The sequence below is a fragment of the Grampus griseus genome (assembly GCF_964374135.1).
Source record: "Grampus griseus genome assembly, chromosome: 11".
Lineage (NCBI taxonomy): Eukaryota > Metazoa > Chordata > Mammalia > Artiodactyla > Delphinidae > Grampus > Grampus griseus.
Window position 1 is genome coordinate 14,876,970 of NC_139005.1, and position 14,353 is coordinate 14,891,322.

General features: G+C 42.1%; 1 protein-coding gene across 5 annotated transcripts in view; it reads left to right on the forward strand.

Annotated features, from left to right (window-relative positions):
- Window positions 1-206: 206 nt before the first annotated feature.
- The window catches only part of PLEKHA5 (pleckstrin homology domain containing A5), a 242,566-nt gene continuing 228,419 nt past the window's right edge, over window positions 207-14,353 (forward strand). For all 5 annotated transcript variants that reach the window (XM_082666875.1, XM_082666876.1, XM_082666877.1 and 2 more), the window contains exons 1-3: window positions 207-346; window positions 496-575; window positions 2,869-2,926. In XM_082666875.1, coding sequence (XP_082523001.1) covers window positions 255-346; window positions 496-575; window positions 2,869-2,926 — 230 coding nt within the window. In that variant the 5' untranslated portion in view covers window positions 207-254. The remainder of the gene's footprint in view (window positions 347-495; window positions 576-2,868; window positions 2,927-14,353) is intronic.

The following is a 14,353-nucleotide window of genomic DNA, read 5'->3' on the forward strand; positions in this document are numbered from 1 at the left end:
CGCGGCTGGGCGGCCGGCCGGCGGCCGCGGAAGATGCGGAGGGGCGGCGGCGCGGGCCCTACCCAGCCCGGGCGGCGGGGCGGGCGCCGCCCGAGGGGGTAGGGCGCGCGCGGGGGCGCGCCGGGCCGGGGAGGCGCGCTCCGGCCGCGCTCGCTCCGCGCTCCCTCAGCTGGTTCGCTCGCTCGCTCCCTCCTCCCTCGGCAGCCGCGGCGGCAGCAGGAGAAGGCGGCGGCGGCGGCGGCTGGGGATCAGACATGGCGGCGGATCTGAACCTGGAGTGGATCTGCTCCCTGCCCCGCTCCTGGACTTACGGGATCACCCGGGGCGGCCGAGTCTTCTTCATCAAGTAAAGAGCTGGGGACGGCGCGGGGGCCCGGAGGGGGCGGGAGGCTGGCGACAGAGGGGAGCGAGCCGGGTCGGTGCCTCTCCGGCCCCCTCGGCTCCTCCCGCGCCCCCACTCAAGCCCCGTCTCGGCCCCTTCTCTCACCCCTGCAGCGAGGAGGCGAAGAGCACCACCTGGCTGCACCCCGTCACCGGCGAGGCCGTGGTCACCGGGCACCGGCGGCAGAGCACAGGTAACGCCGAGCCCGGCCGGGCCCGAGCGGAGTTGGCTTTCGCCGGGAGGAGGCTGCAGAGCCCTGGCCGCCCACCTCCTGCCGGCAACCTGCCCCGAGCCGCCGTCCCCGGGAGGCGGCGAGGTGGGGCGGAGGCCGGCGGGCGGGGGCGGCCGCAGGTAGAGGGGCCGGGGGACTTCCCTCGAGTCTCCGGACGCCCCTCTCCTCCGTCTTTGATCGCCACTAGCCCACGGCGCCCTCTGCCCCATCCCAACCTGCTCTTCCCCCACGCCCCTGGGTGGCCCACTCCCCTCCCCCGGGAAACCTGGGATCCTGAGTTTTTCCTCCCGCGGCCACTCCTGAGTCCTCCGAGCGCCCCCCGGGCCCCCCACCTCACCCCTCTTTCAACCTTTAGGAAATCCTTTCCCACTCCCCTCCTGCAGCCCGAAACCCTGCCTCTCGTCCGCGGGGAGAATGTGTCCACATCCTCCCCCTCCTCCCCGGGAGCTGCCTCCCTCCTCCTGTGCGGCTTCCTCCTCCGAGGTGGGACTTGTGGGTAGGTGGCTGTTGGAGGAGGAGACGAGTTTGGGGGTGCTTCGATCCTCTCCGCGACAGAGCGGCTTGGGAAATCTGCACGCTTTCCCTCGTGCCCCCGGAGGAGCAGCCGGGGCAGGCATTTGCAGCTGCAGTTGCTGGCCAGCCAGATTCGAAGTCCCCGGCGGCGGCACCGAGGTCGCACACACTGCCAGGAGGCGGTGGGCGTGCTGGGAGGTGTCCTGCGGGAGGGCACTGGTGCCCTGATAGGAGAGGGTCGCCGGCGAAGCATATCTTCCTGGTGCCTTGGGTAGCTTGTTTGAATGCTGCTTGTGAGTTGAGCTGGAGGAGAGCTGATTGGAGCTTCAGTGCTGGTCTGGCTTTCTTTTGTCATTCTTTGTGTACATTCTTGAAACTTGTTTGTCTTTGAAACGTAACATGTGTTCTCTTCCTGGCCTGCCTCTGTTTCGGGTGATTGGAAAGGCTTGAGAACAGTTTGGGTGGAAGGTGAGGCCGGCTTCAGAAGTCTGTAGAGCTTGCCCTCCGGGATACTTCTCCAACTCTGAGATTCTCTTAAAGTTGCCAGGATATTGAACAAGCCTGCCTTCTCTATTAAATTCTGGAGTTCAGCGAAGTGACTAATATCTCTAAATTTGCAAAAAGGTGGAGGAGGAAGGGGAAAGCTGGTATAGCAAGCATGATGAGGTTACATTTTTAAGGCATTTCTGACTAACGCGGCGTCATATTTCTTAACTCCCTGTCGTCTTTGACTTGAATGTACATTTCAGTGTTTTGCATACGTAAGTCAACTTTGATGGCCTCTTTGCCTTATGGATAGTAACAGGTTTGTGTCACAAGAGATAATATGATTTTTATTTAGCCTAATCGTCTCGTGGAATTATTCCGTGACTATTTTGGCTATGTGAAATATAAATCTTTATCCTATTTACCCCCAAGGATTTGATAACATTCACACCTCAGAAAATTTTATTATATGATTTCAGGTTAATTTTATTTTTGCGAGATGATCTTGATTTTTCTCTGGTTTGGTTTACTTTGACTTTGTACACACATCATCGGTTTTTTATTTCAGAGCGGTATTATGGTTAAATCCAAGACACTGGTGGTTTGTAAGTAACATGTAGCACAGAATGGTGCCATCGTTCACCTGCATTATTGCCAGGTTTATTACTTGAAACTTCACATCTCTTAAAGTCAAGTCTGTAGAAACACACATGTACGTATAAGTATGTGATTTCAGATTTCTTTCCCCCTAATTAAGTACTTAGGAAGTTCTTTCTCATCAATGACACTTCCTGGATGGATTCACTTATGTAGCTGAAAGATATGGTCTTACATAGACACAACATACCTAGGAAGAAGTGGGTGTTACCTTTTACGTATAGTCTTTTTCTTTGGTTTTGGGGGAGTTTTTGGCCTACCGTTCAAGGGTACTTACCTAGGATTACAAGGCATCCCTTTGCTTTTTTGGCTGCCAGGGCGTAGTTCCTCTTCACTCTGATCAAAGTGTATAATTATGTCAGATAACCTCTAATATTGTTGATACTTTTCTGGTGGCTTTACATTTGAATTGCCATTTTCCCAAAAATGATATTATATCTGAGTTTTATTACCAGTCTAATGCTTTTGGGGGGGGGGGTTACAAACCTACTTAATAAATGAAAATAGCTGATCATGAAAAGGAATAATTAAAATGGTTTGAAACTTACTGTGCTGTTCTATGGATGTAATACTAATGGTGAAATGTATGTTTTTTTAGATTTGCCTACTGGCTGGGAAGAAGCATATACTTTTGAAGGTGCAAGATACTATATAAAGTGAGTTTTTTTAATTATGATTTTTTTCCTTGGTAATTCAAATGTTGTGATTAACCTTTGGTTGTATGTCTAGGTATGATCATGATTTCTTAAGGTTTATTGTATTATATTGACTTTATGCTTTATGAGTGTTGGAATTTTGAGGTAAAAGATGACACTCTTAGTTTTCTTATGTTGTTTGCCTGGACCTTCATTGATTTGGGAGTTAGATCATTTATGGCCACGGTTACATTTTTGGTGCCTCTGTATATATTTTTGAGTGATAGCGCATTACAGTATTTTGTCTTTAGTATGTTACCTTTTTTTTTTCTTTTTAAGTGAATTCTGTTCATGTGTATTTTGACCAGAACTATAAGTAGCAAAAGTGATGTAAAGCTAGATTACCGTTTGATGGACAATAACAGGACTGAAAATAAAAGTAAATAAACAAGGAGTATTTCACAAACATCTGTTGGAACATTGTTTGTAATTTGCCTCAGTTTATTTAAATATATCTAAGTTTTAAAAATACATATCGAAATATTTTACTGGTAATTGTGTTTGAATAAAAGGCTTTCAGTAGCACTTACAAGGGACAAATGACCAGTCCTAAAGTTAAATTAATTCTATAGAATATTGAAATAATTTTCTGTTCAGAGTTAACTTGATAGTACTTGGAGACAAATACAATGTTTGAGGGCAATATTATATAGGAAAATTTTTTATCCCTCAAGGGAAAATAAAGGTGGTTTTATCTTCATTTTAAATTAGAAACTGTTTACTTAAGAGCTTGTTTTTGTTGTTTTAAAATTTTTTGTTTAATTTTAAGGAACTGAGGCTTGAAAGAGAATGCTTAAATACAAGATTTGGTTGAGATGTCAGTGGTTTAATAATAATAACAGGTACCTAGCTAAAGGCACCTCTGTTACATTGGGCCCAGTAAGGTATTTTGCTGAGTGCCATTTTAAAGATGATGCCGTACTTCACTAAATTATAATTACCTATATGGTTTTAACATTTTTTAGAATGATATTTACATAAAATGTTAAGGGATATGTATAGTATTAGCTATGCTTGCTTTTTTGGATGTAGAAATAGAGAAAGCAGAACCAAGATACAGGAATGGAGTATAGTTTCATGATGTGGTCCTTCTCTGGATATGTTTAATTTACATCTTTTATTTGGAGATTGTGCTGTGCATTGTTAGATGGCCTAAAAAATAAAGGCATGAGTAAAGTGCAGAGTCACCAAGTATTTTTTCTAGTGGTTATTTTTATCCTGAATTAAAGTGAGTTTGTATTGCCATGAAAAGGGATGCTTCTTTTTTTTTCTGGACAAAGTATTGATATTTCTGAAGAAAGACAGTTTTTTTGGTGGAGTTCATTTATTTTTATCCAGTATAATTTTAACTACTGTACCTTAAGCCTAGATCTACAGAATAGGAGTAACATTACAATTCTCAATATTATTTAAATGTCGGTGAATGTGTACGTTCTTAGATGAATGTTTGACAGTACAAAATGTTATTATTCTGTGTGGGCCAAATATGTATGTTTTAATTTAGAAGTAGGCTGTTAGAAAGACTGAGTTTTCTTTTGTTTTACTAGCCGTTTTGATTAGAGTTTCTTGAGTGTCATGCCTAAGTAAGTTTCTCAGGCAAATGAGGACAATATTAAGAAAGTGGTAATAATTTTACTTTAACTCAGGATACATTTTTAAACTAGTGGGTTTTAATCATGTGGTATTGATAGACAGCCAATCATTGTGTCCAAAAGTAGCAATAAAGAATTTATATTATGAAGGTAATTTGTTCTAAAATTGAGCATATTTTAGAAATATACACTCATTAAACTTCAAGTAAAATAACCATTGACAAATACATGATTTGCTGAATGTTGGGTGCTACTGCCTTTCCTTTCTGGGTTATATCAGAAGACTAATTTCTTTTAAGATTAGTTAAATCTCTAATGTGGGCTGTAATTTCCTAGAAATTTTTTACTTACTTGTGTTGTTATAAGCAATTAGGGATGCCTGATCATTCTAATATAATAGGGGCACTACTTTTATCTTAAACTTCACAATTTACAGAGTGCTTTCACATATGTTACCACGTCTGAATCTCATTTTAATCGTGGATGTAGTCAGAAGAATTACTCTTTCCATTGTCACACCACATAATAAAACAACAGAAACATGCCTTTGGAATTTATGGTCTGCAAAGACAGCAAGATGAGAAACAGCAGGAACATGAACTATATTTAGAATGTTCAGAGTAGGAGAAAGGATAGGAGTCTTCAGTAGGAAAGTGATGACTGTTGGTGGATATATTTCTCATTGTTGGTTCTTTTTTAGATGAAGGAAGGAGGTTACTGCTCAAATTATAAGAAAAACAGGTGATATAGTGAGCAGGGTGGATTTTATTCACAGGGGAAGAGGGAAGATGAAAGGGAAATAAAAGACACATTGACCATCTTGTTATTCCTAATCCTGCGTTCCTGGGAGGCTCCCAGAGCAAGAACTGAAAGAGACTGAAAGAACTTGAGTTGTTTCTACTTTAGTTCCCAAGTGAAGTACATTTAACTCTCAAATTATTTCTCTCCTGAACAAATGTTGGTGTTTGTTCAAAATGGCAGAAGAAGAATTTATCTTTGCATAGTATTTTGGTATCAACGACTGCATCCCTGTGGGCATTAAGGAGAAGAACACTCTTGTGGGGAAGAGTTGGAAGGCAGGCCTTGACCCTCTAACACGTTGGAGCTCAGTCTTCCTGTCTTTAAATTAGGCTGGCTGGAAAAGATAACTTCTCAATTCCAGCCCACTTTCAAATTTCTTTGAATTTTATACTATTCTGGGAATTTACAGTATTCTACAAAATAATGAACTCACAGTGCCAAGAAGAGATAATGTGGGAAATGTGGAAAGTTACTTAGCTTTCCTATCCCGGTTAACTGTTTGATCTCCCTCTTTAAGCTTTGTGCAGATAACCATAGGTAAGTCTAAGCAGAGCCAGAGCTGTGTTGTGCTTGCTGTCTTTCTGTTGCTGCATTTTGTGTTTTGTGTACTTATCTTCCAGGGAGAGCTGTGTGCACGCAGTTAACAGTGCTAACTAATGTCAACAGAGGAGCTGATCAGAGTTGAGTTGTATAGATTTGAGCTGGATAATCAGTTTACTTTATACAGTTTTTGAAATTGGTTCTTTCATAAAAGTCTACAGTTCGGAAACAGAATATATAATATAGAGAAGGTATTTTACTTTAAATCCTTTTGGCCAGAAAATATTAAAATTTGAAAATTCTGTATTGTAAAGATAAATATTTAGCTTTAATTTTTTATGAGAAAAGCTTGCTTTAAGCTAACCAGCCTCTAAATTATTTTATTACTTGTGTGTGTGTGTGTAAATACATATACACAGAGTTTGAATTTGATTATTGTTTCCATATTGCTTTTTAACACTTAATTCATGCTTTTTATCTTTAGGAAGAATGCTGAAAATTGCCAGTGATTTTTTGTAATTTATAAAGTGTAGCTTTAAATATTCAAATAACTTAGCTCGTAAAGTACAGAAGATAATCTTATATATTTGAAGGTTATAAAACTTTCTGCTTCCTCCTTGATATATTACTTAATGACTCTGTAATGACAGGTCATGGTAGCTTAAAATGGATGTGTCATTGACTATTACTTTGTGCTTCAAAGCTTTAAGATGGTTAATTTAAAGGGCTAAGTAAATCTTAAAACAATGCTCTCCTAATAGTGAGAAACTTTTTCTAATTATTTAGAGGTCATTGTCTTATGTGGCAGGTTTGGGGATCAAAAAATGTCTTTGCAGGGTAATAAAGTAGTATGTAAATTTTGTGAGGTTATATTTTCATATTGCTTTTTTCTTTCTTTTTTTTTTTTTTTTTTTTTTTGCGGTACACGGGCCTCTCACTGTTGTGGCCTCTCCCATTGCGGAGCACAGGCTCCGGACGTGCAGGCTCAGTGGCCATGGCTCACGGGCCCAGCCGCTACGCAGCATGTGGGATCTTCCCGGACCGGGGCACGAACCCGTGTCCCCTGCATAGGCAGGCGGATTCTCAACCACTGAGCCACCAGGGAAGCCCCCATATTGCTTTTTTCTTGATTTAAAATTTTAAGTTCTGAAAATTGAACTTTTTCTTAGATATGTAAATAGAGCAGTGTTTGATTTTTGACTAATGAAGTTTCATTTCAGTATCTGCTATAGTTGGGTCTAATGTGTGCTTAGAATTTCAAACTAATCTGCAATGATGGGAATTCTAGTATGAAATAGCCATTTAAGGTTGCAAGTGAGAGGAAAATCTGTTTCTTCACAGATTATCACAATTCAAACTATGAGTGAAGACGGAACATAGCTGCCACGAGAATGTGAGAATATATTGCAATATATTTGATATTTTAAATTGTTTGGTATAATAGTACTATAATATTATAATTAGACATAGCAACACAATGTTTCAGAACAATTCCTGGATGTTGTACATCTTTTTTGCATTCATAACAGAGTTTTTGGACTAAGTAATCCTTTTTTTAAAAAATTTTAAATTTTATTTATTTATTTTGTTGTGCTGGGTCAGCAGGCGGTCTCCTTAGTTGTGGCATGCAAACTCTTAGTTGTGGCATGCGTGTGTGATCTAGTTCCCCGACCAGGGATCGAACCCAGGCCCCCTGCATTGGGAGCGTGGAGTCTTAACCACTGGGCCACCAGGGAAGTCCCAGAATAAGTAATCCTTACATGTGTAAAGCACTTCATGCTGATTCGATAGGTACAGCATAACAATTGAACTATGACTTCAACCTTCAAGGAGTTTGTAGTATAGAGAAAAGCATGCAGTGTATTAAAAAAGGGAGATGGTGTGGGCCCCATGAACTTGGTTAGTGTGAGGCACTTCAACACAGCATTCAGTGAATTTAATCCTCACAGTAGCCCCTAGTTTTCTTTTTCTCCCTGCCACCACCCCTTTTTCAGGATGAAACTGAAGCTTAACGAGGTTAAGGGCCTGTTGTAGGTCATATAGTTTCACTATGAGTCACTAGCATTCAAATTAACGTCTCTGGGCTGAAACCCTTCTAGACCTAAAAATACAGGGCAGTATAAACAGATCCTATAGTTTGTGTCTCTCCATAAGTAGGTTGCTTGGGGACAGAAATATCATTTCAGAGAAACAAGTATAATGGTTAGGTTAGTGGGCCAACCTACAAATAGAAGCTTGTTTCACCCCCTAAAAACCTGTTGACTAGTATTATTTTAGTGGTCCTTCCTTTGCATCCACTGAAGAGTGCTAGACACTGTTCTAGATGTTTGGTGATACAACTGAGACCCGGCCTTCCTGGAGCCTACAATCTAGTAGGAAAAAGAGACGTTAAAACAAAACATGGAACAAACATGTAATTTTAAAATGGCGTCTTCATAAAAGAAAAGCAGAGTGTTTTGTGGCAGATTAGGAAAGTTTACCATAAAGAACAGTGTTTCAGGATGAAATGTGTTTAAGTTTCAAGGGTGGGGTGACAGGATTTCCACCCTCAGTGAATTTTATCTGGAATCTCATTGTCCTTTTTAGCCCCAGGAAGGTTGCTCGGCACCAGGCCCGCTCAGTGTCTTCTTGTAGTGCCTGCCTATAGCTTAATGCCAGCATCCAGAGCCTCTGAGTAAATGGTGTCTGTACTGATGATGCTGGCCTCCACCCTCCCGAGGAGTTAATTGGGGTAGAACAGAGGAGTCCCGACAACTCAAGTGATTGCATTTGGAGAGCCCTTTCTGGATTTCTCAAATGATTTTCCCCTAATGTTGATAGACCTCTTTCTTTGTTTTCTTCTTATTCTCAAAGCTGGTGTAGTTTAGGAAGGGGGAAGAAATGGGGAGTAGAGAAAGAATTGGTTGGAAGAGTCAAAGAGTTGGAGGCCTTGAAGACCGGTAGGATGTAAACATCCCTGTCTAGGCACCTCTGTCTGTTCTACAAAGACAAGGGGTTTCTCAGCACTTGTGGGCCAATACTCTCTCCTGGGACCTTTTCGTTTTTCTGTAACAGATAATGTAGAAGTTGGGGTTAATGGTGAAAATTTACTTGTATAGATGTGTATGCGTAAATTGGAGTTAATATAAAAAATGATGCTGGGGCTTCCCTGGTGGCGCAGTGGTTGAGAGTCCGCCTGCCGATGCAGGGGACGCGGGTTCGTGCCCCTTTCCGGGAAGATCCCACATGCCGCAGAGCGGCTGGGCCCGTGAGCCATGGCCGCTGAGCCTGCGCGTCTGGAGCCTGTGCTCCGCAACGGGAGAGGCCACAACAGTGAGAGACCCATGTACCGCAAAAAAAAAAAAAAAAAAAAAAAAAAAATTGATGCTGGTTGTCCGTCAGACGGTGTCTTAAGAAGTCAGAGGAGGAAGGAGCTTACTTAGGCCGGGCTGACGTGGAAAGGCTTGAAGGAAGAGGCAGGAGTTGAGCTAAGCCTTAAGGGCATGGATGGAATTCAGATGGGTTGAGATAGATGACTGATAACATAAATTCATGGGGGTGGGGACATGTATAATATGTGTGATGAGTAGTGATAACTGCCCTGCTGGTGATTAGAAAATGCTAGGATAATGGGAAGTCAGACGAGGAATGCTGTTAGGAGTACTGTTTGTTGTTGTGTCTGGTCTTTGAATAAAAGGCTGAGATTTTTATTTCTGGGCAAGCCCACTGCAGGTGTTTTTTGGTATAGCATTAATAGCTTAAAGTGAAGGTTTTAAGGGAGATTTTAATATAGGCAGCTTGGGTTAGAAAGGGGCAAACCTGGAATCGAGGAGTCCCATCCTGGGTCTGTCGCTGTAACCTGGAAGTTAGTTGCTGGAACCAACTTGGTAGCAGTGGGAATGGAAAGGAAGGAGGCCATTGATCAAAGATACTGAAGAGGAGTTGACAGGCCTTGGGAGTCTTGCTGAGCTGGGAGGTTGTCAGAGAAAGAGAGGTCAGAAGTTACACAGAAGCCTTTGTGTCTGAGTGGCTACAAGAATGATTGGTACCCTTGACCAGAATAAGGGAATAGGTGGTTTGGGGGAGCGCTAGGTGGAGGTGTTAATGATGGTTTGGTTTTTGAGCTGCTTATCTTGAGAGGGCATAGCATTTTAGGTGGCTAAAATCTGGCCTTTCCAAAGGACTCCCAACATTATCTTCTATTCCTCCCTCATGAATAAGAAATACAAACCACCCCCCATCCCCCCTGCCCCCACAGAATGCTATCTCAGCTACCTAATTATCTCCAAGCGGTATGTAGATCCAAGCCAGGAATGTCATATTCATCCATCCAATTATTCATTCAACAAACACTTACTGAGTACTGTGTGCCAAGTGCTTTAGGTTTTATGAACGAAACAGACATGGACCTTGCTCTTAAGGAGCTTATAGTTAATTTAAGGAGAGAGACAGCAGTATCATAATCACAAACATATAGTCGTAGACTGATAAATGCTATGAAGTATACATCATGCTTTGAGCAGATGTATTTGTGAGGACTCGGCCCAGTGTGGAAGAGGCCTTTCTCACAAACATAAGGAATAACCCTTCCTCTGAAAGCTCAGCTGTGAAACCCCACAGAGTGATGAGAACAGAGCAGTGCAAAGTCACCTGAAAGATGAATTGATAGCATCTTGGGCTTGAGATTGGACCATAACCTGAGTGAAAGCGTTGCTATAGCTAAAGAAAGACTTGGGGTGGGGTTGGTGTGATGTGGAAATTTAGAAAAAGGAGAAAAGCTGCAGAAGTTACTCTCTACTATCTAGTAGAGAGCAAGGTTAAGCCAATTGATTTTGACTGTTATTCCAGTCCCAGTGGCAAGGTCTTCCAATTACTCAATCTTTCACTGATGCATTTTTTCCCTTCACTTCTCTTCAATACATTTTGAACTCATAATTATGTGCCTTAGCAATTAGGTACAATCATTAAACAAAATAGACCAAACAACTTTACCCTTCTGGGGACTGGTATGGTGGAGGAGAGAATATCAGACAAAGAAAATATAACTTTTATGGTATGTAAGAATATATAAATGCTGTAGGAAAAAAATTAGAGCAAGGTGTGTAGGATCAGGAGAGGAGTGAAGAGGGATGGGTGTGGGAGAAAAAGACAGTGGAATCAGAGAAGGAAGAGCCCAGCTGCGTGGCGGCCTCCTTGGTTGATGTAATTGGCTGTTACACGGGGAGATGTGGAGCCGTCGCAGGTCTGAGCAGAGGAGGAGATGCGTGGTCTGGCTTCGCCCTTTGAAAGGGTCAGTCTGACTGTTGTGTGAAGGTGAGACTTTGGGGGCCTAGTGGAGCCCCTCCAGTGTAAGTTCTCTCCCTCATCAGATTCTCTCCTTATATTTCCTTTTAACACTTAACAGGATCATGATTAAATATTTAATTGTGTAACCCCATATTTCTTTTAAGCTGCCAGCGATTATCAGTGCCATTGATTTAATAATAGTAACAGCTTTTCAGAGGGGAGAGACATAACCATATTAAATAAACCCCTTGATCCTTAATTCAGAAACAGTATGTTGAAAAAGCATGTTTTAAAATCAAGTCAATGCTTGCTTAATACCTGTTTGCCTACACTCCTTATGGTAGGTAAGCTTCATGAAAAGCAGCTCATTCATTGCTGTGTTTTTAGTCCCTCAGCTTAAACTTTTCTCATAGTAGTTCCTCAGTAAATATTTGTTGATTGATGAATTTTGATGATGACACTCAACTTCATTCAGAAGTTGAAGATGCTATTCAGAAACCTTGTAATGTGGCTCTTTGTGAAATTTAAATATTCTCTTTATGTGACATCTATCTGTCCCAGTATGAATTAGGAAGTCAGCTGTTTCTCGAGTTTGGCTCATGCGATTCTCCTCCAGGAGACAGATAGGATCTGCTCAGAGGCCTGATTATGGGACCAGATCCAGGATCAAGCCAAGATAATGCAGGGACCTGTGAGGGCTGTTGGGAGACAGCTGAATCCCAGACCTTGCCAGTGACCGTGCCATTTCCATTTAGAAATGTTCACAGTTCAGGCTGCTGTGGTTTGGAGAATGGGGGAGATATACTGTCATCTTTAGTATGAGTAAAGCAAGTGTAGACCACTGAACTCAGTGGGTCCTAGAGAGGCCTGAGAGAAATAGAAATTAGTCCTCAGGAGGTACAGGTGACAGACATTTCAGAGCCACGCAGAGAATTCCTTGGTTACTTAGAAGTAGCCTCCTAGCTATTTGGGAATTATTCTCTGAAGTGGCCAGTAATTTCAGAAACACCCAAGAGAATCCCTCTGGACTGTTAACTCCTTGAAGGCAGGGACTGTGTCATGTCATCTTTGTGTTTCCAGCACTTGACACATAATAGGCAATGAGATGTTTGAAATGAAGACCTATTACAGATTGTAAGAAAAACAAGTCATTGCCCAAATCTGAACATCCCAGGTCACTTTTCTGCTTCTCACTTGTCATCTAGTCAGGATTCATATTGTTGTAAATGTCAGTGACCCAAAGCCAACTATTACAAGCAAAAGCAAACTCTCTTCCCACATTAGTTCCAGGAGTGACACAAGTGAATCCTTCAAGACCCTTCCTCACTCACCTTTTTTCACTTTAGAAAGTTTTTCTCCACTTAACCATAAAAATGTTTGCCCATGGCCCCAAATTACACCCTTTTAGCTTTTTAACCCAAAAGATAAGGTTTCTTCTCTATTCCTCAATAAAAAAAATCTTAGACAAGGACTTTGACCACCTTGTATTACATGCCCATTGCTGGAGTGAAGACTGGCCCTCTGGTCTTCAGTAATTTTCTGTCCTTGGCTGAAACCAAGATTATTATCAACCAGCCTTCCAAGAAACTGTGATGAGAGAGGAAGGCCTGGTCACGTAGGAAGTCAGGGTGTGAAAGGCTGCATGAACAGAGATCTCCTGCTTCTCCCTTGTATACAGTGCACAGTGCTAAAGGCCAGGAAGGCCATGAACCTGAGCATCTGCAGACTTCCTAAGAAGTGATATTATCAATGATTTTCAAGGATGCTTTCTGCCTTCCGTTGAAGAAGAAGTAGTTGAAGATACGTGCAGGGTGGTTCAGGCCTGGACCCTGGAGAATGAAGAGGAAGAGTTAAATTCTGAGGAAGAAGCAATAGAAGCCAATCCTATACTGGCTGCCTTGAGCAAGGGGGACTGAGGAAACCAACTTCGATTTGGTACAAGTGACAGTACAGCCTCACTGTGATCAAAACCTCCACTCTGCTACAGTGGGCCAGGGATTCCCTCTGGTTCTTCTGAAATCACTGGCCACTTCAGAAAATAATTCCCACACAGTGTCAGTGCTTGAGTAATGCTACCCCAACTTGCTTGCTACATTGCCTCCCAGGGATGTTCTACATGCTTTCCACCCCCACCCGCCCCCGTCCCTTCCAAGTGACTAAGATTCTTTACACATATTATTTCTTTGGAATAGACATGGTCTTCGAAAGAGAGAATTTGCCTCTGAGATGAAAAATAGTTTTAGACTTCATATTGAGTGAATTCCATCAGCTTTTGCTGAACTTGGTTGAAGGTGCATATAATACCCATTTTATTAAATATTTACAATGAAGCTGTTTAACCTAAAATTTAAAACTTAGTAAAATAGGACAGAATAGCAGAGACTTCAGAAGAAACAAGGAATTACTCCTTGCTCATTTTTCATAGTATACAAAGCAATGGTGGAGAGAAAGTAACTTGTTAAACTTAGTGTCAATTTTTTTTCTCTGTTTGAAAATTCATCTGTTCCAGTTTTTATTTTGAAAATTTTAATCTATCACAGAATATAGATGCATCTAATAATGATGGCATTTAAAAAAAATTTAGTAAAGAAATGTCAGAGAATGATTCCAAATCTGTGTTTAGTGTGTGTCCTTTTTTCCAACCTGTTTTATAATGTTAAGTGTTTCTTTCTGATTATAGAAGTAAAACATTTGGAAAAAACTGAAGAGTATAAAGAAGGAGAAAATAAAATCACCTGGTCTCATTATGCAGAGAGAATTTCTATTAATATTTCTGTATATATGCAAAAATATTTTTTTTTTTAATAGTGTTTCTTTATTTTTACTTGTTGACAGTTTTGCTTTATTTATTTATTTATGGCTGTGTTGGGTCTTCGTTTCCATGCGAGGGCTTTCTCTAGTTGTGGCGAGCGGGGGCCACTCTTCATCGCGGTGCGCGGGCCTCTCACTATCGCGGCCTCTCTCGTTGCGGAGCACAGGCTCCAGACGCGCAGGCTCAGTAATTGTGGCTCACGGGCCCAGTTGCTCCGCGGCATGTGGGATCTTCCCAGACCAGGGCTCGAACCCGTGTCCCCTGCATTGGCAGGCAGATTCTCAACCACTGCGCCACCAGGGAAGCCCCTGCAAAAATATTTTTAAAGATTTGGGTCTTATTGCTAGTACTGTGTCGAATGCTGTTTTCATTAAAGTT